Source organism: Octopus sinensis, linkage group LG2 (assembly GCF_006345805.1).
Source record: "Octopus sinensis linkage group LG2, ASM634580v1, whole genome shotgun sequence".
NCBI lineage: Eukaryota > Metazoa > Mollusca > Cephalopoda > Octopoda > Octopodidae > Octopus > Octopus sinensis.
Window position 1 is genome coordinate 125365775 of NC_042998.1, and position 27170 is coordinate 125392944.

The window sequence follows — 27170 nt, forward strand, 5'->3', positions numbered from 1 at the left end:
TCAGCAGCATTTCTGGCTCTTGATATGCTGAGCACAAACCCTATCAAGGTCAACCAAACCTTTTAATCCTTTCAGAGTCAATAAAATAAATACCAGTTGTCCCTAAGGTCAATGCAATCGACTAACCCTTTAAAATTGCAGGCCTTGTGCCAGAATTTGAAACCATTATTATATTGTAAGATGGCAGAAACATTAGCACTGATTTCAAATTGCACCTAGGTCTACTTTACCTTTCAGATGAAGTTAAGTACCAGGTGAGCACTAGGGTCAATGTAATCAACATACCTTCTACTCCAAAATTTTAGGCCTTGTTCCTGGAGTAGAAAGGATTATTATAGAAGTAAGGTGGCGAGCTGGCAAGATTGTTAGCACATCAGAAAATGCTTAGCAGCATTTCTTCTAGTGCCAATGAGGTTAACTTTGCTTTTCAGGAGTCACTGAAATAAGTACCAGTTGAGCACTGGGGTCAATGTAATCGACAAGCCCCCTCCTACAAAATTTCAAGCCCTGTATAGTAGAAAAGATTATTACTAGATAGATATAAATATATGTATATTATATCATCTGCCTTCCATGCCTGCATGGGTTGGATGGTTTGACAGGAGCTGGCCAGACAGAAGACTGCAGATTTTCATGCTTGGGCACGGTTTTTTACAGCTAGATGCCTAACACCAATCACCCCGCACATACATATATGTGTATATACAAACCTTCTCTGGATGCTAACCCTGTCACTAACTTTAGAATGTTCAGTATATTTTATTGCTGTATCAACGAAAGATTCATCACATTCAGTAGGGTGTTACATAGTAAAATCAACTTCCCATTATGATATACTCTTTTTTTAGTTTAGAAATAAATGTTCACAACAATATTTGTTTCTAGATAAAACTTTTTTAAAGCATGCTGCGGATACTTAAATAAATTGACCATCATGATAATCGGAGCAAGAAGATTGTAGAATTGCTTCCCTTGTAGTTAACAACATCGAGTCGTAACAATCCAAGGGAGATAAACGTTTTACCCAATATTCAAATTAAGTATCTTGAGATTAAGTTTGGAATATAATCAATAGAAAGGATTTTTTTATGCGTATAATTTGATTTTTGTATTAATATTTAAATACATTGAAATATATTCTTGTACTGGAATGAATGAAGACTTTCAATGTAATTTTTATATTTCTAGATAGGTCATTAACTAAATGCTTACAGCAGAGTATACACTGCTAAAGGCATCCAATGTTTAATTTTGTCTACTTGAACTAATAACTTTTTTTGCATGCAACCAATTGTAACATCGAACTGATGTTGTAAAGTTATTGAAATTTGAATAACACACTCACGAAGAATATAATATTTTTTTTGCAAATACTAGAACTTAAAAAAAACCTATTTATTGATCATTTTCTCCTTGTTTGTATATTGATGTTTGCTTTGCAATCTGTCTCAAGTTTGATATCACACTGAAGATCCTCAGGTGAACCACCATCTTGTGAGCGTTATTTACTAAGTGAAAACTACCCAAGCAAGATGTGTGTGTATATGTGAGACTAATGTTTAAAACGAGTCTTGTGTCAATAAGTGTCTTTGTCATTCAAAATGTATAGAGCAATAAAATTAATAGTGATTAACTTAACCTGTGGAGGTGGTACACTCAGATACACCATTAACTTGAATATATTAGCCACATAAAACTATGAAGAGAATGTCACACGATATGATTTACTAATTTGGGGTTAGGAATTTTTAAAGAAAATTCAACACTTAAACTTTTAGATTTCTACAATTTATTAATGTAGCACAGGGATAAAACTGAGTTTGAAAAACCCAATTCTTGATGGCCCAGTCCACCAAGCTGTACATAGTTCAGGAAGTACAGTATGAGTATTGTGCTTAAATTGATAGGAATTATACCACTGTTGCCTAAACACCAACATGAAGACCAGATTTATTGCATTTTCTATGATTGAGTAGATTACAGGTCAAACTAAAGTTGTTTGTAGTCTAGTAGGGTCTACCATCATTCGAAATATCTCCAAAGCATAATTCTTACAACAATTTAAACAAAGGAAGATTATTGATAACCTCACTGCAGTTATCACCAAGAATAAAGATAAGAGAAAATTTCCATGTTTAAAATTAATGAATTTATTATAATACATTTATGTATACTTTCCAATAGTTCTGGACATACCAATAATTAAATATAAACAAGCAGAACATCTTCATAGATAAATATTTGGACAATAATCAGAAAAGAAAAAGGTATTTGGGTTTTCTTGCTTTGTTTTTTAAGACAGTTCTTGATTATATCTAGAAAGAGTTCAAAACACTCAAGTAGCATTTACATTTTGCTTGAAATTTACTGAATATGAACCAGATTGAGGATCTTTTTGCATCTGAAAGTTATCAGTTGAGAGGCCAAATGGTTTAAGGATCATGTTTCCAAGATCTTTCAGTTTACCTACAGGAGAAAAGGGATTTGATTAAGGAAAAAGCATGGATAATATACATACATGCATACAATTTTAACATTTTTGTAGAAGGGATATAGAAGACACTATTTATGAATTAATGCAGATTAGCTAGGTCCTAGACTTCTCAACTTATAAGGTACTACTGTTATAGTTGAGTTAGTACTAGTACTTAAGTAAATATCTTAATTTTCAAAGATATTCTAAGAGAATGCAAGCATGAAAAAGCAAATATATTCTTAGTAACAAAACTATTACAATCATATTGGAACCATATTACACCCCAACCACTAAACTACACACATTTACTGTTAACATCATCATCATCATCATCATCGTTTAGCGTCCATTTTCCATGCTAGCATGGGTTGGACGGTTCTACTGGGGTCTGTGAAGCCAGAAGGCTTCATCAGGCCCAGTCAAATCTGGCAGTGTTTCTATGGCTGGATGCCCTTCCTAACACCAACCACTCCGTGAGTGTAGTGAGTGCTTTTTACGTGCCATATTACAATCATATTTTAAATCAAGTCTTGAAAAGTAGATATGAAAGACAAGAATAACTTGAATGTTTTATGAAATTTTTTTTTAAATTTCCATCCACTGCTGAGAGAGAATCTAGGTAGCAGAAAAACTAGTATGATATTTATTGACATTCATCCTAAGACATAAAAAGCATATTCTGAGACACCAATCATTAAAAGTAATTATTTTTTACTAAAATTTTCAATGATAGTACTTCGAGACAACAGTAAAATTCCTCAGCAGAGAATCCATAGTTCTTGGAATTTATTTTAGAAACATGTTATAAAGAAGTTTATCAATTTATGTATGAAAAGCAATCAAGATTGCCTTCCAATAATTTGAGAAATTAGCATTGCAATAAAGTCAGGTGTTAAATGTAGAAATTCAATGTACAAATTTACTAAACTAATACAAACTTCTATGAATACGAGTGAGGTTTTGCTATAGCCATAGCAAAGATAAACGAGAAGCACAATATACAAATAGCAGCATTGTGAACAACTGAAAACAAGTTATGTTTTCTGGAAGAGTCAACAATATGCTCATTAGTTTATTTTTTGGCAAGTTCATTAGAGTTCTTGGTTGGATTTTTATTTATTTTTTTTTTGTCTTGTTCATTATACTTCCTTTCTTATTGCTTTTGATTTTTATAAGTTAAGAAGTGTATACTAAAAGTGGTACTTTTGCTTTTAACTTTTGAGATATGGACATTTTTATGATGAGGAATCAGATGTCAATTAATAACTATTACTGATATTTACCAAACAACAAAGCAATCAAACTTAGTATTATATAATTATTGCTCTTTCTGTAACACTCTACATTTACATACCCATCATTTCTGCTTTTAGCTTTTCATTTCGTTCTTCTATTTGTCCAGGAAGTCTCTATATTTAAGACACAAATTTGAAAAATTTATATTTAACACATGCATGTGCACACACATTAACATTTATATTTGTAAATTCAATCCTCAATTGCAGACCACTACTAATTTATCTGCTCAATGTAAATATAAGATGAAATTGATGTTCTATATAATTTTATAAATAACATTAAGCTAACATGATAGAATTGATGCTTACCTCAAAGACTACATCTTGACTGCAAGCAGAAGTTAAATTAGATAGTAACAACTGGGAAATCTAGCAGGTTAGATAATAGATAAAGTGTTGCAACATACAAACCTAGAGTTATTTACTATGCTCCGAGTAGATGAGTTTAATAAAGTAGAATTTAAATGACTATACAGAATTTTGTCAAATAATGACACAGCATGCAAAACAAATATGAAGAGCTCTCCCGAAAAAAGTTTGACAAATAAAATACTGGAGTTGAGGTTCTTAGCCTTCAGTCAAATTAAATACATTTACTAAAATTCAAAGAGATAAATGCTGGTCTGCATTGAAAAGAGTTTATCAAAAAGCAAACATTTAAAATTTGAAAGGCTCACCTTAAATCAAATTTTTTTTCTTCATTTGAAAGGTATCCCTTCCATTATATAGTTGTAAATAACTATCTATTGTAATTACATGCCTAATTAAGGGGGAATAACTTAATGACTAACAGCAATTATGATTGATAAAAATGCATACAACACAACAAAGACGATACATGCGCATCCCTAAAAGGTCATCAATTTCTCCCCACCAATACTGAAAAAAATACATTATGATAATAGTAATTGGGAAAAAGCTTAATTCTCAAACTAAAACCCTCTACTGAGACAGACCTTCACTCATCAATGTACTAAAGAATTCTGGAAGAGATTATCCTCAACATCCCCAATCCATACATTCTTCTCAACATTTACCATGACCTCTACTCCTGCAGCAACTGCTTCTCAATAAATTGTGAAATCATGCAGCAGTAGCAGCTACTGCTGCTGGATTTCATAATTTCTGAACAGTTTGTTCTACATAACATCAATTAACGAAGTTGTTGGGAATATGTGCCAACTATTAGGAGGATGGCGAGCTAGCAGAATCGTTAGCATGCTAGGCGAAATGCTCAGTGGTATTTCGTCTGCCATTACGTTCTGAGCTCAAATTCCATCGAGGTTGACTTTGCTTTTCATCCTTTTGGGGTAATTAAATAAGTACCAGTTATGCACTGGAGTCGATGTAATTGACTTAATCCCCTTGTTTGTGCCCTCTATGCTTAGCCCCCTGTGGACAATAAAGAAATAAATGTGCCAATCATTAGGAAGTTGTACTTGTAAACTGACATTACAAACTAAAACCACCTACAGAAAGAGGTCTATTACTATCTCTAAAATTCCACCTCAGGCCATCTATGAAACCAGAGATGTACAACAGAGCCTAACTGGGTTTTTTTGTTTGTTTTTTTATTCATACCACTTTCTAATACCCCACAATTTTTAAGTATTAGATACTATCAGAAAAAATGTTATTAACCTTACATAAGTACTTCTTCAACTTTGGAGGGATGGAAGAAAAACTGAACTGACTAAATTTTTAGTGGAAACTGTAGAGAGAAGAATAAATATTGCAAAGCATTTCAATCTTGCATTGCCATTTCAGCAACTCCACTATTTTGTACTTAATAACATATACACCCCAAATATAGCATCACAAAAAGACAAAAATTCTAAGCTTCATATACAACATACAAGTGTTGTTATTAGAACTAATTAGCTTTTACATAACAAAGAGTGAACAAAATAGCCAAGATAAAATTACATAGACACGTTGAGATCAACATCAGGGTAAAATATGTAACATGAGTCTTCATACAACACCTAAAATTTATCAGTCAGTAGTCAGTGGTTCTCAACCATTTTTTGCCTATGGACCCCTTTGATTCCTATTTTACTCTACTAGACCTCCTTATTAAAAACATTAAGAATTTTATAACAAAAAGTTCAAGTATTGTGTATTGTAGAAGTATAATTAATTTATTGCTTATAAACTTCAGTGACTAAACTTTGTATGGACCCCAGTTGAGAACCAATGAGTTAAACCATCAATCAAATTGGACTCCAAATTTTTCTCCTTTAAACCCCCAATAAATAACAAAACATACAAAATGAATTTCTTTATCTAAAAAAAAGTTGCCTACATACACATACAACATCACTGACTGCCTCCCCAATACAATAAAAATATTCCAACTGAAAGAGCACTCATACAAGCAGCTTGGTTTATAATTGCAGTTGACTCCTAAACACATTACACCTGCATTTACAGGTTGAACCATCCTACAACTGCAGTCACACAACAGTATCTGGTTGTGACAAAAAGAAAACATACACCCCAAAATGTTACAACACTAATTACATTATTAAGCCTATACTCTGTACAAGAACAGCAATCTTTTAAACAAACCCTATAGAACTGAGGTTGATATATACTGGCTAAGTTCATTTTGCCTTCATCCATAGCATCAACCACTACAGCTTCTGATCATATCAGAACAAATTATGCAGCATGTCCTCAATGCCACACTGCATCCCCACTACAGCCAACAAATACTTTACATAATGATACAGGCCAACTATTTGTTGTAGAGGTGAAAGAGCTAAATGGAATAAGGTATTGGATTTCTAGTCTATAGGTTACAAGTTCAAATGTAGTATAGATACTTCACTGGGTTTCTAGGCACAGTTCTTTATTCTAATTGATTCAGTTTAGCTAATTGTTGGGAAATGTACCAGAGCATCACTGCAGTGACTAGCATTCTGTACGGCACAAGATTTAACTCTCATCCACTTAATACCAAAAGTAGAATTAAGGATCAAGTTTCAAAAGTTTCTCAATCTGGAGATACTGAGTGCCCCAAAAGCATTTAGATGACACAATGTGTATGAGAACAGTTAACCAGACTACTCAATAAGTTTTTTTAAACAAAGCAAAAATGATGATTTTGTACAGAAAAAACAATGTAATTTATACACCTGCATCAACTCAATGCTTGTCTGAGTTAACTCCAACAAGACCTGAACAGAGACAAAATAAGGCATCAAGCCAAACAAGATACATAAAAGTGTTGGCTCCAGTACTACCATCTGCACCCATTTCCTTACTCTCAAGCAAACAAAGGCACTTCTATGCAGTCACTTGACAGGTTAAAAATAGCAGCTAGAATTCTCTCAAATCACATCCAACTGCAAAAGTATAAGAACACATTAGATTATGCTGTCTTGTATGAACACTGACTAAAAGACAGGATGATCATTGCTTGAACACTTTTGATCATAGGTCTATTCAATTAGAGCTGACCTATAGCTAATTAACACCATTATCTTCCTATCATGAAGAAAACATTTATATCGACAGTAATAAACAGTAACAATTACTTACTAAGCATGCTGCACGAGCACCGTGCTGAGACGGATCCATTTCAACAATCTTTTTGTAATCCTGAAGGGCATCTTCAAGCTTGTCTTCTTTCTCATATAATTCTGCACGACGTAATAAAGCCTTTAAGTAGTCCGGATTCAATTCCAGTGCTGAGCAGGAATCTTCAATTGCTTTTTTATTTTTTTGCTGGAAAATAATATTGAAATTATTTCAAATTCAAAGAAATAACAGGAACCAATATCTGCTGAGGAAAGAAAACCCAGTAAAAATCAACAATTCTCTACACAATATTTTTAGTACAGCAATAATGACAAGTTAAATTATTCATTAAATAACCCCCTTGAGGATGATGGATGGACTTATATGTTTAGCAATTTTTTGCAGAAAAGGTAGACTGTACGATGCATGCAAAAACAGTGTGATGGTGCATGGTAAGTAAGACAGGAGCACTGAAAGTGGAAGTTCTGTAGAAGTGAAGCAAGTAGAAACTGTTGATTTTGTAATGTTAGGAATGCACAAGAAAACTGAGAAAGAGGCTAGAATTAAAAGCACCAAATGCACAGGAGAGACAACTGAAATGGCATAACTCACGACGGGAATAGGTGATGAGAGGTGGGTGAAAAAGAAACCCATGCTATGAGTGAAAGGAACTTTAGTAACAGAAGACCAAGGAAGACATGAGAAACAGTTGAGATCATATCTGGGATTCAGGTATGAAATGAAAGACAAGGTGGAAAGAGACATGCTCTTCAGCAGATTTATCCCAACCCATGAAAGTATGGCAAACATGTTAAAATAATGATGATAATAACAATAGTGATTTATGAAAGACTGATATTTTAGATTCACTTCCACCCAACAACAGATAGGGCATGTAAGGAAAAAGAATTCAATCTAAAGTATTAAGTCCCAAACATTGAAAGGTTTCATATGTTTCAATAAAAAACATTCTTTTACATGATACAAACTCACAGAGTTTAAACCTTTATAAAAATAAAGACACAAGAAACAAAAAAAATTTCCATTTTCTTACCATTCTCATAAATGCAGCAGCTCTATTGGAATACATGATGGCTCTGTCTTTGGAAAATGCTAATGGACACGTTTGGAGGGCTTTGGAGTAAAGCTTCATAGCTTCTTGAAAATTACCCGCTTTGAATTCTTGATTACCTTTTTCTTTAAACTGTTGTGCACATTCTTGCCGTTCCTGCAGACAGATAGACAAGTGAAAAAGCAATAACTAATTTAATATCAATAACTATTTACAAACACTCAAATTAGGATCCAGATTCTGTCAAACAAAGTATTTCATTATACATTTACTTCATTATTTTAGATATATTTAGTGTTGGGCTTCACAGAGGCAATGACCGAGACCTTTGGCATTGTCGTGCTTGAGAAGAAGACTCATCAAATCAAGCAAAATCGTAGTCGTGGCAGATACCAGTGTCACACAAATAGCATCAGTACCCATAGCACATAACACCCCGGTGTCACGCAAATAGTACCCACGCCGGTGGCACGTAAAAGCATCCATTACATTCTCAGAGTGGTTGGCATTAGGAAGGGCATCCAGCTGTAGAAAACCATGTCAAATCAGACTGGGCCCTGGTCAAACCGTCCAACCCATGCCAGTATGGACAACAGATGTTAAATGATGACCAATGTAAATGTGTTGAGAGAAAAACTGAATATAAAAGGCATTATATGTAGTATGCACTGGTATAGTCATGTTAAGAGCATAGATGAAGACAGCTGCATAAAGTGCTGATCTCCAGATGTGGAAGGAACTCAAAGAAGACGGTTTTTACTGTAAAATGATCCTCAGATGTTGAGCCTCACAGAGGAGATGGCAGAGGAGTAAGATTATTGGTGATTTGCTTTACTTGAGAAGACCCATCCAGCTAAGTAAAATCAAGGCCATAAAGGTATATCGTTTATGTCCATGACCCTGACAAACCCTTTCTCCACCTGTATTCAAAATCTGCTGTATTCCCCTACCCTCTATCTATCACTCCCACTTCACACCCTTGCAAACCTTCTTGCATACAATGTGTCCCTGTCAATTCTTTTCTCCACAACATATACTCCTAATGCCCCTCCTACTTATATCCACATACTCCAGTCCCCACTCTCCTTTAGCAGTGTCGCAAATTTTCCCACTCACTAATCTAGTCTCTGATTCCTCATCATCATTTAACATCCATTGTCCATGCTAGCAGGGATTGGATGGTTTGACCAGAGCTGATAAGATGGAGAGCTACACAAGCACCAGTCTGATTTGGCACGGTTTCTATGGTTGAAAGCCCTTCCTAATGCCAACCACCTTACAGAGTGTGCTGGATGCTTTTACATGGCACCACATCTTCTTCACCAACAGAAGCAGCTTTAACATTTCTGCTGTGGAGTATGGGTCTCCTTGAGTACAACAAGGCACCAAGTATCTCGATCCTTTATCATCTTGTCTGAAACGTTCAGCATCCTGAGGTCATCCTTCATCCCATGTCTTCTTGGGTCTCCCTTTTCCATGTGTTCACTCCTCACCCATGTCATCTTCACCATCTCTCTTTCTAAGTGAAGTAACCACAAATCTTCTTTACTGCAAGACACCCATTTCTGTTCCTCAGTTCATAATTTAACCTCCCATCACCTGGTACAAGGCCACCTCCCTCAATACTCAGTTGTGGGGTCTTGTCTTATAAGCTTCCTGGTAACCTCACTGCTGCTGGTACGTGTAAAAAAGCACCCAGCACACACTGTAAAGTGATTGGCATTATGAAGGGCATCCAGCCACAGAAACCATGCTAGAGCACACAATGGAACTTGGCACAGTCTTCTGACTCACTAGCTCCTGTCAAAACGTCCAATCCACACAAGCATGGAAGGAGAACATTACATGATCATCATCATATAAGGCATTTCAGTATGGATCTACTTTGCTAAATGATGATGATGATGATGATGTATATTGTATGTGTATATGTGTTTACACACACACACATACATTAATACTGTGAAAGCAAGGCCATAAATGCAGCTCAACTATGTGGTTTCACATTCAATTCCACTGTGTGGCACTACTCTTCTATAGCCTCAAGATGTGTAATGCCTAAGTGAGTGCAATTCATCGTTTTAATGTCCACTTTTCTATGCTAGCGTAAGTTAGACAGAATCTGTTCAAGCAGATTTTCTACAGCTGGATGGCCCTGCAAATCACCAATTTGCATTTGTTTCCAAGCAAGGTAGTATTTCTTCTAGGTGGATATGTTTTCACATAAGACTAAAAACAAATGACAGTACTTGTATGATGCTAAAACTTATTTACATTTCTCCCTCAAACTCAAGACAAGTAGACACAAACACACACATCATCATAATTTAACATGTTTTCTATGGTGGCATTGGCTGGATTACACATACAGATACTATGGGCTTCTCTCAGTTTCTACCAAATTCATACACAAGGCTCTGGTCAGCCCAAAGCTATAGTAGAAGGCACTTGTTCAGAGTGGAGCTGAACCCCGAAATCATGTGGTTAAGAAGTACACTTTTTAGCCATATAACATATACATATCATCATTATCATTTAACAACCATTGTCGATGCTGGAATGGGTTGGATGATTCAAACCAGAGGGCTGCACCATGCCTCAATCATCTGCCTTGGTATAGTTTCTAAGCTGCATGCCCTTCCTAATGCCAACCACTTCACAGACTGTACCGGGTATTTTTTACATGATGCCAGTACAGATGTTCTTTATGTGACGCTGGCACAGATGCTCTTTACATGACATTGGGATGGGTGCTTTTCACATGGTACCAGTACCCACAGGATCACCAAGTGGCTTGCAAGACAAGGATGTCTCAGCTAAGAGAGGGAGAGGAACTGAAAGAAGCAGACATGTGCCAGGTGAGAAGCTGAAGTAAGACTGAAGATAAGGGATAGCAGTCTTATTACAGAGGAGATGCTTGGTTACCTGAGTAGGACAAGGAAGCAGAGGGAGACGAGAGAGAGAGAATTGTCTTACTATAGAGATACTTGAGTACCCCAGTAGAATAAGGAAGAAGAGGTGGGAAATCAAGAGAGAAAGATAAAAAGAAAAAGAGGGCCTACCCACATAGAACAGTTGGGGAGGGAGTATAGGTAGTAAGGAGGGGATAGAGGAAATGTATCTTAAGAGTGTGAGGGGAGATATTTAGAGATAGCAAGTGATTGTGAGAGAAAGCTGGATGAGCCTGTAGTGAGGTGTTGGAGGTTTGGGGGAGATGGCTGTGAGTGAGGTTTGCCAGAGGACAGAATTGTAAGAGGAGGGGGTGTAGTAATAGTAGTAGCAGTATGGGCAGAAGAATCTGCAAGTAAAATTTGGCAATTAAATCAAAATTAAGGATGGATCAAACCAAAAAGAGTAAGAAGTAGGATGGAGAAAATATAAATGAAAACAAAATATAAATATGTATAAGGATAAAAATAAAAAAATATAAAAGGTAAATCAGGAGACAAGGAAAGACAATGATGTAGAAACACTAACAAATATGAATCACTTAGTGATTGGTGTTAGTAAGGGCATCCAGCTGTAAAAATCCTGCCAAAAGTCACAGAAGTCTGGTGCAGGCTTCCGCATAGCCTGCTCTTGTGAAACCATCCCATCCATACTAGCATGGAGGGCAGATGTTAAACAATGATGATGATCATCATCATCATTTAACCTGTTTTCCATGCTGGCATAGACTGGACAGTTTGACGGGGTCCAGTAAGCCAAAGGGCTGCATCTATCTCCAATGTCAGCTTTGACATGGTTTCTATGACTGAGTGCTCTTCCCAGTGCCAACCACCTTACAGTGATTGTGAGTTTATCATGTGGGTGAATGTGTATAACAAATCACATTGTATTTATTTAGTAGTTTAAGATCAATGTTATTTCTTCTTCTGGTTTTTACAGGTGTTGATCTACAACAACTGTGGTTGGAATGGTAATGTTCAAAGGTTAAAAATAGCTGCAAGTGTAAATAACTATTTACACTTTTTTTTCTTTTTTGGTTGAAGAAAGAGTATAGAATTTAAGTATGGTTTTGTCTGAAAATAAACAATGCATTTTAGGTACAATAAAGAAATACAATCTTATGTACTGAGGAATAACAAACTATAATAAAATATGATATAAATTAATGAAACATATATGTGACTGTGTTATTATGTCTGCCTCCCAACCATGTAATTTCAGGTTCAGTACCACAGCAGAGCACCTTGGACAAGAAATTTCCACTATAGCCTTAGGACTGGATTCAGTAGGGAGAAATGGAAAGAAGCCTGGTGTGTGTGCTTGTGTGTGTACTTTGTCTTGACATCACACAATAGTTGTAAATAAGCAAAAGTCATACAAGCAACATTGTTCATATCCAGTCTTCCATGAAAAACATATCTAGCCATGGGGAATTATTATCTTGCTTGAAAATAGGTGAGGATTGGCAACAGAGAGGGCATCCAGCTATAATCTACCTCAACAAATTTCATCTGACCCCTGCAAGCATGAAAAAAGTAGATATTAAACGATGATGACATATATGTGTACGAGTGTGTATGTATATCTTTCCCTAACCCTCTGTTTAGAAGTGGCCTCTACACTTTGCTTGACAGTGTCAAAGTAGATTTTGCTCATTAAACATTCAAGATTTCTATCTTGTTCACCTTCAGAGCAATTTTCATTCACCCATTTTCAGTTCTGGTAAAGTCTATCTCTTTCCAAATCTGGTCACAGTCAATGTCTTCCAAGAAGATAAAGAAACAGAGGAACTGAACCCCATACAGAATTGGTAGTTTATCAACCCCAAAATTATAAAAGGCAAATGACTGATTGTTTAGTTTAAAATGTATCACAAAATTAAAGGTCATAAAGAGTACATGCACTCACTCTCATTCTCACAAGTACAAACATACACTTTACCTTCTTTTCTTCATCTGATAAAGTTTCCTCCATATTCTTCAACAGTTCCTCATCAACTTGAATATCACCTTCATCAGCAGAATGGTATTCATCATCTGTACTTGGTGCTGTTGCACCCTCTGTTGCTTTGTGAATCTGTTCATCGGTGTCCTCAAAGTTTCCACCACTGTCATCTTCGCTCTCCGAGTTGTATGTCTCCTTTACATGGTCCAACTTTTCCTCCTCATTCCTGCCATCTAATTTACTGCAGCAATTTTTGCAGTTCGAATCATATTCATCATTGTTGCAATGATGACAGCTCACTGCATCTTGGTCAGCTAGAGACAAAGAAGAAAGTTTGTTTTCGGCATGTGTTAAGCAATCTTCTGCCATTTTTGAACTGCTAGTCACACACTTTGTCCTGATTATTCAGATATATGTATGTCTATGTACATATATTTATATGAAAATATATTTTACAATATCCCTAATTGTAACTCCAAAACCATTCTGAAACAAAAGAAAAAAGGCAGATAAAATACATAAAGATTTCATAACAGACTAATGTAATTAACTGACCTGAGAGTAAATAAACATGAAATGAGTCACATTATCTCATACTATATACCATATAGGAGTTCATCTAGCAAATGTTGTAAAGAAAATATATGAAAGTGAAGGAACTATAAAAGGACCAACAATCCTCAAAAAGTATAGGTTGCTGTGAGAATCGCAGGTCAGCTTTGATCCAACAACATTCTAATAGTGACCATCACAACCTTTTTTTTTTATTCCTAGAATATTTGAGGTGACGGAAGTTATGTGATCTGAATATTCAAATATTGTTTCTAGCAGGTCATGCAATCACATAGACACACGCTTATAAGCTCAAAGAACTGGTTATAATGCTTGGCAGAGGATTTTAGGAAAGAGAATAATAAAAAGAAATGGCTAGAATCAGAAGGTTCTAAAAGAAATTTTTTTATGCATTGGCTTCGGGTTTGCATTACAGAAAGCATGATCATTATACAAGTCAGCTTGGATACAATACATTTAGAAGACTGCTTAGATAGGATAGAAACTGCTGAGCCTTCAGCCAGTAATCCAATACCCTAACACAATATTCAGTGTAATGTAACACAAACACCTTCTGAAACCCCAAACACTTCATAAAGAATTTCCTGCATTACGGCACTCCAGGCATATATATATATATACGTGTATGTATGACTTGATATACATGTGTGTGCATATATATATATACACACATATAAATATGGATAGGCATATATATATCTATACACATATACTTACACATAACATCTATATCCATATCTACATACATATATATACATCTACATATATATATATATATATACACAGCAATTAAGAGTATGAAGACAGGGAAAGCCCCAGGCCCATCAAGAATCACTGCAGAGATGCTCAAAATATCTGGCAGTGTCGGTTATAGCCTAGTCATCCGTATAGTTAACCAGGTGATACACTGGTGTAGCAGCACTATAGTCAACTGCTACAAAGGAAAAGGTGACGCTTTAGATAGAAATAATTACAGAGGTATCAAGTTGTTAGATCAGGTAATGAAGGTCACGGAGAGGGTCATAACCCAACTAATAAGGAAGAGAGTCAGTTTAGATGAGATGCAGTTTGAGTTTGTGCAAGGGAAAAGTACCACTAATGCTATATTTCTGGTTAGACAGCAGCAGGAGAAATACCTGGCTTTTGTTGACATAGAGAAAGCCTTTGACAGGGTCCCTCGATCCCTTATCTGGTGGTCAATGAGGCAACTAGGGATAGATAAATGGTTAGTGAGAGCTGTGCAAACCATGTACAGGGATGCTGCTAGTAAGGTGAGGGTTGGCAACAAGTACAATGAAGAATTCCGGGTGAAGGTAGGGGTCCACCAAGGTTCAGTCCTTAGCCCCCTCCTGTTTATCATAGTCCTCCAGGCAATAACAGAGGAATTCAAGACAGGATGCCTCTGGGAGCTCCTCTATGCTGACAACCTTGCTCTAATTACTGAGTCACTATCAGAACTAGAGAAGTTTCAAATGTGGAAACAAGGATTAGGATCGAGGGGCCTTAGAGTCAACCTGGCTAAAACCAAAGTCTAATAAGTAGGAAGGCAGGCAAACCACAAATCCCTTCAGGTAGATGGCCCTGCTCGATCTGTAGAAAAGGCATGGGTAGAAACTCTATAAGATGTACCCAGTGTAAGCTATGGACACATAAGAGGTGCAGCAATATCAAAGGAAGGCCAACTGGGAAGATAGTTAACTAACACTGAAAATGTGCAGAGAACAACTTCTGCCACATTCCAGGGAGAAAAACTAGAAGCAGTTGATAGCTTCCGTTACCTAGGTGACCAAGTCAGTGGCAGGGGAGGGTGCGCTGAAAGTGTAGCTGCTAGAATATGAATAGCCTGGGCAAAGTTCAGAGAGCTCTTACCTATGTTGGCGACAAAGGGCCTCTCGCTCAGAGAAAAAGGTAGACTGTATGACGCATGTGTATGAACAGCCATGCTACATGACTGCTGAGAACATGCGTAAGCTTGCGAGGAATGAAGCCAGTATGATCCGATGGATGTGTAATATCAGTGTGGCATACTCAACATAGCGTAAGTACCATGAGAGAAAAGTTAGACCTAAGAAGCATCAGATGTAGTGTGCAAGAGAGACGACTGCGCTAGTAGTCATGTGGCAAGAATAGATGAGGATAGCTGTGTGGAAAAGTGCCACACCCTAGCGGTTGAGGGAACCTGTGGAATAAGTAGACCCAGGAAGACCTGGGATGAAGTGGTGAAGCACGACCTTCGAACATTAGGTCTCACTTAGGCAATGACCAGTGACCGAGACTTTTGGAAATATGCTGTGCTTGAGAAGACCCAGCAAGCCAAGTGAGACCATAACCTTGTGGCCTATACCAAGGGTGTAACCAGCCCACTTATGCGTACCTTCCCTTCATTGGACACTGATGACGAGGTTTCGAATAGCACCGAAAAGGAAGAGTTACTGAAAGCAATTGTCAAACAACAAAAGCAACAACTACAGAAGTTAACAGAATTGTTACTGCAGTCGAGAAATACGACAATCATTTTCAGTGGACGGTGTTGCAAATTTCATTGAAGAATTTCACTACAAACGGGACAAAGGAACTACTTTTACTACAGTGATTGTATCATTAAAACAAGAAATGGAACTGAAGAACATTTTGTGCAATGTAGTACATGATTTACAGGTAATGCTGGAACAAATTAAATTGGAATCAGGAAAAGATAGGTTCATAAAAATGTTGAGTAGCATGAAAAATATTAATGAGTGGGATACAGGTTCAAAGCACTATTCAGTATGTGATGAGGTATTATTATATGCACAAAGAGTGGTAATACCTGAAGCACTGCAGTACAGAGTATTAAGACTTCCATGTAGGACATCTGGGGATTGTCCGGATGAAGAGCCTCATGAGGAGCTATGTTTATTGGCCGAATATGGACAAGCAAATTGAGAGACTGGTAAAACAGTGTAGGGGATGCGCTATCTGATGCAACAGTGGTTTTATTTGGCTTGAAGGGTTGATAGACTTTACTTGACATTATGGTACAACATAATGCCAAAGGTTTCAGCCATTGCCTCCGTGAGGCCCAACACACGAAAGGTGTTTACATGCCACTGGTATGGGTATCAGTTATGTGACACCAGCATCAGCCATGACCACGATCTCACTCGGATTGACGGGTTTTCTCAAGCACTAGTCATTGCCTGTGAGGCCCAAAGTTCGAAGATCCTGTTTCACCACCTCGTCCTATATCTTCCTGGGTCTACCTTTTCCATAGGTTCCATCCAAGCTTCAAGACTAGCTCTTCTTTACACAGCTGTCCTCGTCCATATGCATCACATGACCATACCAGTGCACTCATCTCTCTTGTACACCACATCTGATGCCTCTTAAGCTCAATTCTTCTCTCAAGATGCTTACATTCTATCAAACATGCACACTGACATTACACAGCCAGTGAAGCACACTGACTTCATTTCTTTGAAGTCTGCACATGTCCTCAGCTGTCAAGGCCTATGTTTCACTGCCATGTACCATAGCTGTTTGCACACAGGCATCATACAATCTGCATTTCTTTCTCAAGGAGAGGCACTTTGTTACCAGCAGAGGTAGGAGCTCTCTGAACTTTGCACAGTCAAATCTTATTCTCGCAGCTATGCTCTCAGTGCATCCACCACCTCTACTAACTTGGTCACCTAGATAACGGAAGCTGTCTACTACCTCTAGCTTACCCCACTGGCAGTTGATTATTTTCTATACATTTTCGGTGTTTATTGTACCTGTACATCTTTCACACACAAAAGCTATTTCCCTGTTAACCTTCCTCTCATATTGCTGTACCTATTATGTATCCATAGCTTACAGCACGTACATCTTATGGAGTTCCTACCTACATCTTTTCTACAGATTGAGCAGGGCCATCTACCCAAAGGGATTTGTGATTTGTCTGCCTTCTTATTTACTAAGACTTTGGTTTTTGCTAGGTTAACTCTAAGGCCCTTCGATCCTAGACCTTGCTACCACACCTGAAACTTCTCCAGTTCTGATAGTGATTCAACTATAAAATCATCAGCATAGAGGAGCTCCCAGGTAGCATCCCTGTACATGGCTTGTATAATTCTCAACAACCACTAATCTATTCCTAGTTTCCACATTGACCACCAGATAAGGGATCAGGGGGTCCTGTCAAGTCAACAAAGCCAAGGACAGAGGTTTATATTTGGTTAAGTATTTCACCTACAGTTCCCTTACCAGGAATACAGCATCAGTGGTGCTTCTCCCTGGCACAAAACCAAACTGCATCTCATCTAGACAAACTCTCTCCGCAACTTTCAACACCTAATACAATTTGATACCTCTATAATTATTTCTATCTAAGGCATCACCTTTACCTTTGGGGCAGTTGACTATGGTGCCGCTACACCAGTCATTGGGTATGACTCCTTCGTGAACCACCTGATTTACAATATGAGTGACTAGACCATAACCACACTGCCAGATATGTTAAGCATCTCAGCAGTGATCCCTGATGGGCCAGGGGTTTTTCCCTGTTTTCATATCCTTAATTGCTTCATCTACCAAGGTATTGTCAATTCGGATAGTATTCACTTGAGGAAATATTGAAGCAGCTTGCTCCACAGAAAATAATGGATTTTTTTGAAAACAAACGGCATTATTGCCACAAGTAAAACGTGTGTTTGCACACACGCTATGAATGAACACTTTAATTTCACTTTGTCACAGTATTTCTTTGCTATTTTTACTTTTCGTTTTTCAAAAGAGTTTGGTGTTATTTCTGCACTCATATTTTTTGTAACTTTCAAAAAAAAAAAAAATGAAATTAACACTTTAATTTCACTTTGTCATATCATTGCAGGAAATTACTCTGAACGAAATATTTGCAGTAAGGCGAGTAGGTTGATTACATATCAGTTCGCAGTTTTGTGAGATTTAGCTGTTATTTCTAGCAAGTGAATAGCCTGCTTGAAGGCCAAGGCCGTAGAATAATGAGGGGAGGGGGGTTATTTTTATTTTTTTTCAAATTGAGATTTTACAAACGATTTCTTTTCGGAATCATGATCTCCGTATTTTTCTATGTATCTGACAAAAAGAAAGAAAAAAAATCCCGGAGAAAATGAAGAAATCGGGGGGCGGGGATAAAACTTTGAAGTTGTGATTCTTGAAATGTTTTTTTCCAAATCGGAATCTTCGTGGCCTAAAACGTGGGATTCCGTAAAAAAAATAAAATAAGGGGGGGAGGGTCCGTTTACACCTATATATTCGCCGCTAACAAAAATAAACTGAATGTGAAAGTGATTCTACGAAGTTACTCCATGGCGACTGTAAAATGATATCGTTTGTGGAAGTTGTGATAATCGAGAAAGGGTCAATATACAGTTTGCTGACCAGAGAAAGCAAAACATTGTTACAAATACATATTCAATGTTAGGGTATATTTCGTTTCACGTCAAATTATTTTATAATTCATTTTCACTTTAAATATTTGTGTATATTAACATCCTTGCTGTCCCGAGTTATTCTTCTCATGTAGCATTATTTTGACACACCTTATTTAAAATAGGATAATATAACTCTTATTTGGAATTTGCTACATGAAATAGCATGAAATTTTGATGGATGGTTGAAATTTAGCTCACAAGAAGTTAATATCAATAGAGTGAGGAGCTGTCTCAAGTGGGCTGGTATCAAAAGGGTTTTTCAGTGTCTCAGAATTTACTTTCTCGTTATTATACTTGCATTTTATTCTTTTAATATTACTTAAGAAACTTCTAGACTCCATTATACTGAAGAATAAATACCTTTCATTTGTACAAGCGCTTCAATCCAACAGTATTTTTTAAAGTGTGCAAATTGTAAGTTATTTAATCTTCAATTAATATAGTCTATATATTATAAGGTAGGGAGTCCTGTTTTTCAGTCGTAATCCTCTCGAAATTCTGTTATGGAAATATGTGGATACAGGCGAAAATTAAAAGTGAAAATATTCATAAAATAATTTAGTTTACCGACATAAAACGAAACACAGTTGAATATTGTTTGATAGTAATAACGATAAGTTATATCAAAAGAAATATAATTTACACAAATATTAACACACGACTCACATTGTACAAATTCAGAGACAGACTCCTTTCTGCAGTCACGACATTACTTCTACTGTAGTGCCACCTATCAGCATAATAAATTAATACTTAGGGGAAGTAACTGTCACGACATTTGACAAGAGCTCGTATAAGAAAAGATAACTCCCATATATCAACTACTTGGGAATAGCTCGTCGTTGACGCTTTAATAACTATCGGAGAAATATTGCTGCTAATAGAATACTTTATCGATGTAAGTAACTGAATGATTTTAAATTAGAAGTTATATTATTGGTACTTAAGTTTATTTCTTTCATCTTACGTTTTCTTCTTTTTATTGTTCTTTAGATTTTTCATCATCGATAGGATGGACGACGTTCTTCCTTCGAGTTTTGATGCTATAGTGATTGGAACTGGTCTATCAGAAAGTATCGTTGCTTCGGCTTTATCACGAATTGGCAAAACAGTCTTACACATAGACAGGAACGCTTATTATGGCAGCCGATGGGCATCATTCAGCTTGCGTAACCTCCAAACATGGATATCAACACTGAAAGAAAAGGAACAGTTAAAACTGCAAAACACGTCTTGTGACATGCCTGATTCTTCCGTTGATATCAACCCTCATCTTCAAGAAGGAGAATCGTTTATACTCCTCTCGCCCCATGATGAAGGCTTTTCTAATATCCAAATGTCCTATCATCACATATCTACAAACACCACCGACGAACGTGATGCCTCAAATAATACTACAAGTAATGTAATCAAAACTGAACAGGATCAATCACCCTGTGATATTCATGAAGAACGATCGGAAGCGAATGATGGTATAAATAAAGTGGATGAAGACACTGGAGAGGTAGAGGAAACCGAAAATAAGAAAGAGACGTCTGAAAATAAGAAAGAGACGTCTGAAAATAAGAAAGAGACGTCTGAAAATAAGGAAGAGACGTCTGAAAATAAGCAACTTGATTCTAATTCCGTCATGGAAGCTACTACAGACAGTGCAGAAGAACTTAAGGAAATTGAAGTATATATCACATCAGAAAAGACGTCAGAAAATGTGACCAATAACAAGGTTACTGAAAAATGGACTGTTAAAAAGTTTGAGGACCAATGGAGACGTTTTAATTTTGATACAGCTCCCAAAGTATTATTTTGTAATGGTGACATGGTTCATCTCTTGATTCAGTCTGATATTTCTCGTTATTGTGAATTCAAACTTGTGTCACGTATTCTAACTATTTTTCAGAATGAATTAAAAAAAGTTCCCTGTTCTCGGGCTCATATTTTCAACTCCAGAGAAGTATCAATGCTTGAGAAACGAATAATGATGAAATTTGTAAAAGCCTGCTTAGAAAATAGTCCTGATGAAGCCATGAAAGAATTTTATGATCGTCCTTTTTCAGCATATTTAGAAGAAAAGTTTTCTCCAATTGCAAGACATTATATTTACCATGGAATTGCAATGGCACAAAAATCTACCACAACTAAAGAAGGGATTGCTTTAGCTCAGAAGTTTTTTTCATCAGTTGGGCAGTATGGAGACATTCCTTTTATAACATCTATTTATGGGGTTGGAGAACTTCCACAGGCTTTTAGTCGTATGTGTGCTGTATGGGGTGGAATTTATTGTTTAAATTTATCAGTTAAAGCAATAGTTATTCATGAAGGAAAAGCAAAAGCTGTTATCACTTCTGATGGTAAACGAATTGAATGTGAATGGCTTATAGTAGAACCGAGTTACATTCCAGATGATATTATTGAGTCCATGGAGACCCAAATAGTGAATAGAGCCATATTAGTTACTGACCAAACTTTACTACAATCACCTAAAGAAGAACTGTCACTGCTGAATATTTACCCACCAGAGGATACTTCAAGACCTGTAGTGATGCTTGAATATCCACCATCTGCTATGGTTTGTCCTACAGGTTTATGTCTTATCCACTTCACTAGACAAGGCGAAGCTGATCCCAAAACTGAACTTGATTATGCTTGTAAATATTTGTTCAATTTTGAACCTATTGATGAAGATAAGAAAGATACAGAGAGTGCTGAAGGTGACACCCAACAAAGCAATGACGCTCGACCGAATGTCTTATGGTCACTTTTTTTCCAGGTAAAGAGCAAACGCAATGTCAAACTTCAACAGTCCCTACCCAATAATATTTTAGTGACCTCACAACCAGGATCTGAAATAGACTTGGATTTCTATCCAGGAGAAGCTAAACACATATTTGAAACAATGTATCCTGGTGAAGAATTTCATCCAAAATGTCCCCATCCAGAAGACATTATTTATTGTTCTGAAGAAGACAAAAGCACTGCTAGTGAGAATGATACTTATAAAAATGAAAGTGATAGTAATACAACAATCTCAGAGTCTCTTTACCCCAATACAACAAGCAGTTCTACAATTGTTTCTGATTCAGATACTCTTACTACAATTGACAGTTTATCTGACATGAAACTGGATGATTGAAAAGTCTTTAGAGTTAAGGAAAAGCTACATTAATTTAATCAATTTAACTACTTCAGAATGTTTATGTCCGCAACCAACCAAAACTCAATCAGCATCTTATGAGTCTTTGTTATTTTAAGAAAATTTTCTCAAGAAGTTTACAGCCAATGAAATAATGGCTTCACCATTCGTGTTTCTATTCTCTATGCTAAAATTTAATCAGTATATTCTTCAATTACCTTAAGACACGTGTATTTGTGTTTGTATGTGTGTTTGTGTGAGTGTATAGAAGTTGAACAGAGAATTATACTGAGTAAAACCTGTAAGAAATAGAAGCATGAAAGAATAGGTGGAAGCCTTCAAATACTTTACAATAACTCATCTCAAAAGTATGGATATTAACTAAAACCTCGTATGTGATATTTTACCCTTTGCCAGCTTAAACTAATTAGTCTTCAACTTTGTTGATAAAAGTATGATGTATACTTTTTCTGTCTTCTGTTCTAAATTTTATAACTGTGATTATTGTGATAAAGAAAACTTAAATACATTTTAGGTGATAACATAGTCCTGTTATTATCATTGATGTCCTCATTATTTGTTTATCATTCTGTAAAAATTACTTAAGTCTTCATTTTAATTCTTTCAATTTTTCCCTACTATTTATCCTGATATAAATGCTATTTTGAGGTAATGGATTTAATATTGACATTTAAAACTATTCTGAATAGAAATCAAAACATTGCCTATTCATTTAATAAAATCTTGTTGTAATTATTCTGTGTCCATTTTTTTTCAATTTCTTAAAGTGTATCAAACACCATTGAGCAAGATATAAACTGGAATTACAATATAATTTATGCCTGAGATGAGCTGTTAATAAGATGGTAATTTTTTGGACTGTTGAATTCATCTTTAGAGATGAATATATTGCATTACAATATTTACAAATCCACTATTTCAATCTGCTTGATCGCCAATCATCATCAGCTATTTTATTCTTGAGTGTGTGCATAATCCTAAACTGGATTTGAACATAAATTGTGTGAATGTCAATGTTGTTAAACAAAATTTCATCACTAAAGATTAGGTTAATAATACAAAACATTATATCCTTAAATACAATTTCAATTCCCATTTGAAGTTATCTCTTTTCATTTATATCCTTTGGGAAAACACAAACACCCATACAAGTCAAGAATTTACCATTTCCACTCCTCCATAAATACAGAGCCTTGTGCCAAATCAAAGAAATGAAAAATTTATTGACGCAAAGTAACTCTGCATTGGCTACAAAGTTAAAGCATTGCATTATGAGTCCCAATTCTACTGCAGCCTTAATCCTACATAAAATAAATTATTTTCATCTCTCTCCTCTATAAAGTAGGTATTTAATGTTTCAAAAAGCCATCAATCTTTAAAAACTTGCTTTTGTGGGTGGGGGAACAATTTGTGTGGAAATGTAAGTAACGAGAGAGAGAATCGTGTTTAGTCATCAACCAAACTAAAGCTGTTTCTGTGTGGATTCTGAATGATTGTACACTATTAATAACTATGTTTAACATTCCACCTGTATGTGAAATTATTTCCTGCTGTACTGCTACCAACAGTACCCAACTTGCCTGGGTTTACAGAAAATATGAGAAAAAGTCACATAACTTATGGCAATTGGCTTGAATATATGTATTCCTATGATAAATAGGTGTAAAATTGTGGAAGCCTGCAATCTGGAACACATTCTCTTTCATATTGCTCTTGTGAGGACAAATGGTCTAGCAACAGACTGAAGAATGTTACAGTTTTCAACAATTGAGTTCAGTTATTGACTCAGTCTTCATTCCTTCAAATTCATGTATTAGGGCTGATTCAATCTATTGCATTTCCTCATCTATAAATTTATAGACTTGTACCAAATTTTGTTTCATACAGGAAATCTATGATTTAAGAATAAGTGGTCAATGACATAAATTCAATTATAAATCTGCATAAGAAATTACTTCATTGAAAGATTAAAGAAGTAAATATTGTCATTTTTTTCTATCCTCATCAACAGATAACTGAGAAAGTAATTTGTAATGGTTCACAGAATTATCATTTGAAATGTGCATTGATTCAATATGGTTTGGGAGCCTTAATGTCATGCATTCCCTTTTGTATATCTTGTAGTCAGTCAAGGCATGTTCTACCTTTTTGTTGTCCAACTGTTTTAGCATATACATAGTTGTTGGTGGTAGTGGTGGATGTAGATGAGAGACTGATCATAGTTTAGAATCATCCTTGAAATTTAGTCAACTGGAATTGTATTTAAAGTGGTCAATCAACCTGTTTATTTGGCATTTGTCTGTTACATGTATGATTTTATAGACTGTTGGATTTATAGTTAGAGGACCTATATAAGTAGAAACTGACTGAAACTATGAATTATACTCTTGACTGTCCTCAAAATACTCTTTTAAGATATAAGTAAAAGAGTTGGCATCCAGCCAAAAAATACAGCCTTAAAATATCCTGTCCAATTTATGCCAGCATAATGTTTCACTGGGTAGTTGGTTCTTTGAGTTTAGGAAAACCATTTCTGTTGAGTTTTACTTAAAACAAAGTGACATTTGAAGCAGTTAAAATGTGTAGGAAAATAGACACATACATACAGGAATAAAATTTACATACCAAGTATAATTCATTGATATTATTGCAATGAGATTCAATTTGTTTCATAATTTGAAAACAAGAAGTGACCTAAAGTTATATGTCAGTGTTATTGATACAGTTACTCATGTTGAGTATGCTGAATCAAGTCTGGGAATACTTAGTTTCCCACATAGGTAAACATGTTTTGTAAATCAGAACTGTATAACTCCTGAGCTAATTATACTAGTTAATCTGAAGATGAACAAGAATGCCCATAATTATTTCAAATCTTAAAATGAGTTTAGGTATGAGTGGTGTAGAAAAGATAATTGTCGAGAAACATTGACCAATATAATGGTGGATTCTTTGTTGATGAGTATTCAGTTGTTTGACTAAATTCTTGTCCATGAAACATGTAAGTAGCTGAGTATTCCACAGACGTGTATCATTTATGTAATTCTCAAGCCAATTTAGCATGAGACAATGTGACAATGCTTGACCTTTGAATTACAGATGGAAACCAGAAATAATGTCAAAAGCATTCTATGCAATTCTCTAACAATTCTACTAATTTGCTGCCTTACCAATATAGTAACAGTAGGCAAGGTGGTGAGCTGGCAGAATCTTAAGCACACCGGGCAAAATGCTTACCAACATTTTGTCCATCTTTATGTTCTGAATTAAAATTCAATCATGGTCAACTTTGCCTTTCATCCTTTTGGGGTTGATAAAATAAGTACTAGTTGAGTACTGAGGTCAACATAATCGATTTGCTCCCTTGCCCAAACTTGCTGGCCTTGAGCCCAAATTTGAAACCAGTATAGTAACAGTAGAAGACAGAAACCAGGAAAGTGATATGGCTCAACAATAAAACAGCATTGTAAATTGCTACAGAATGAAAGCTTTTTTTTAAATAATGTTATATTTTTCTTGGGAATGAGGATCATTCAATGTTCAATAATGATCACCATAGGACCAATGTTAAACTTAGGTTTCTCAAGACTTAAATCTCACCTTGCTTATCACTTAACTTTAAGATTTAATCCTTAATTTCTAAAGTTAAATAAATCAGTCCAACCAGAACTGTCTAGTCAAAAGACAGTAAATCAGAGGCAATGGGTGTCAACTTATAATATCTAAAACCTACAAGGTAACATTGAAGATATTTTTAAAACTTTGCCCAGATTTGATTATAATTAAAACATTTTCAATGACATCATCATTTGATCTGAAGCAAGATGACTCAATCTTATTGATAGATTTTTAATGTGAAAATATATTTTGAAGTCTATTCATACATTTGAAATATAATTTTAGAGGTAAGGACAATGAAATTCAATGTAGAAATGTGAGAAAATGAAGGTTCAGGTAAATTTAAGAAGGGTAATAAAATGGTTTTGAATATTGTCCTGGACGATTCCAGTAGTCCACTGCTCTAACACGGTAATATCCTGTCACCAATGTAGAATTATTTCCTGGAAAAAATTATAAAATAAAATAAAACTTCAGTGAAGAATCTTCACAAACAATGACATTTAGAAAATGTTACTTTCCTCTTAAATAAGGGAAAAAAATGGCCCAGATATGTAGGAAATATGGGAATAGTATGTTGTGACTGACCACAAATGTGTATGGGAAGAGGGTAATATGTCTGAAGAATGAGTTTGATGTGTGATAGGCAGCTATTACACAACCTGGATTCAGAATATGAGTTCAGGTTTAATGGCAAGGTCATCATCATCATCATTTAATATCTGTTGTCCATGCTGGCATGCATTGGATGGTTTGACCAGGCTGGCATGCTGGAAGGCAGTCTGATTTGGCATGGTTTTCTGCAGCTGAATGCCCTTCCTAACACCAGCCACTTTGAGAGTGTAAAGGGTGCTTTTACATGCCAACAGCACGGGTGCTATTTGTGTGACACCAGGGTGCCAATTTGCATGACACTAGTATCTGACACAACTGCAATTTTGCTCGACTTGATGGGTCTTCTCAAGCACAACATAATGCCAAAAAGCTGTCATTGCCTCCATGGGGCCCAACACTCAGAAGGAACTCAACCACTTTGCCTCTGTGAGGCCTAATGCTCAAAAGGAACTCAGCCATTTTGCCTCTGTGAGGCCCAACGCTTGAAAGATATTCCTTACATGCCACCAGCACA

The 27170-nt window shown here is 35.9% G+C and overlaps 3 protein-coding genes across 3 annotated transcripts in view; 1 reads left to right on the plus strand and 2 right to left on the minus strand.

The window, feature by feature from the left end:
• Window positions 1-2126: 2126 nt before the first annotated feature.
• Window positions 2127-20062, minus strand: LOC115230416 (tetratricopeptide repeat protein 1). The gene is made up of 6 exons (XM_029800614.2): window positions 19939-20062; window positions 13262-13750; window positions 8354-8527; window positions 7321-7506; window positions 3831-3885; window positions 2127-2466 (listed from the first exon to the last, which is right to left on the minus strand). The coding sequence occupies exons 2-6, from the start codon at window positions 13631-13633 to the stop codon at window positions 2336-2338; spliced, it is 918 nt and encodes a 305-aa protein (XP_029656474.1). The 5' UTR covers window positions 13634-13750; window positions 19939-20062; the 3' UTR covers window positions 2127-2335.
• LOC115230378 (rab proteins geranylgeranyltransferase component A) lies at window positions 20056-23241 on the plus strand. Its single transcript, XM_029800586.2, has 2 exons — window positions 20056-20170; window positions 20266-23241. The coding sequence occupies exon 2, from the start codon at window positions 20285-20287 to the stop codon at window positions 22400-22402; it is 2118 nt and encodes a 705-aa protein (XP_029656446.1). The 5' UTR covers window positions 20056-20170; window positions 20266-20284; the 3' UTR covers window positions 22403-23241.
• Window positions 23242-26261: 3020 nt separating this feature from the next.
• LOC115229948 (alpha-L-iduronidase) overlaps window positions 26262-27170 on the minus strand; it is a 34006-nt gene continuing 33097 nt past the window's right edge. The window contains exon 15 of the mRNA XM_029800205.2: window positions 26262-26484. Coding sequence (XP_029656065.1) covers window positions 26384-26484 — 101 coding nt within the window. The 3' untranslated portion in view covers window positions 26262-26383. The remainder of the gene's footprint in view (window positions 26485-27170) is intronic.

Excerpts from the sequence above, each read along its gene's own strand:
- LOC115230416 (XM_029800614.2), bottom strand. The coding sequence starts at position 13,633 with ATGGCAGAAGATTGCTTAACACATGCCGAAAACAAACTTTCTTCTTTG. Across the intron at positions 8,528-13,261 it reads TATCAGATGAAGAAAAGAAG|GAACGGCAAGAATGTGCACA; the intron begins GTAAAGTGTATG and ends ATCTGTCTGCAG. Across the intron at positions 7,507-8,353 it reads CTGCTGCATTTATGAGAATG|CAAAAAAATAAAAAAGCAAT; the intron begins GTAAGAAAATGG and ends ATTATTTTCCAG.
- LOC115230378 (XM_029800586.2), top strand. The coding sequence starts at position 20,285 with ATGGACGACGTTCTTCCTTCGAGTTTTGATGCTATAGTGATTGGAACT.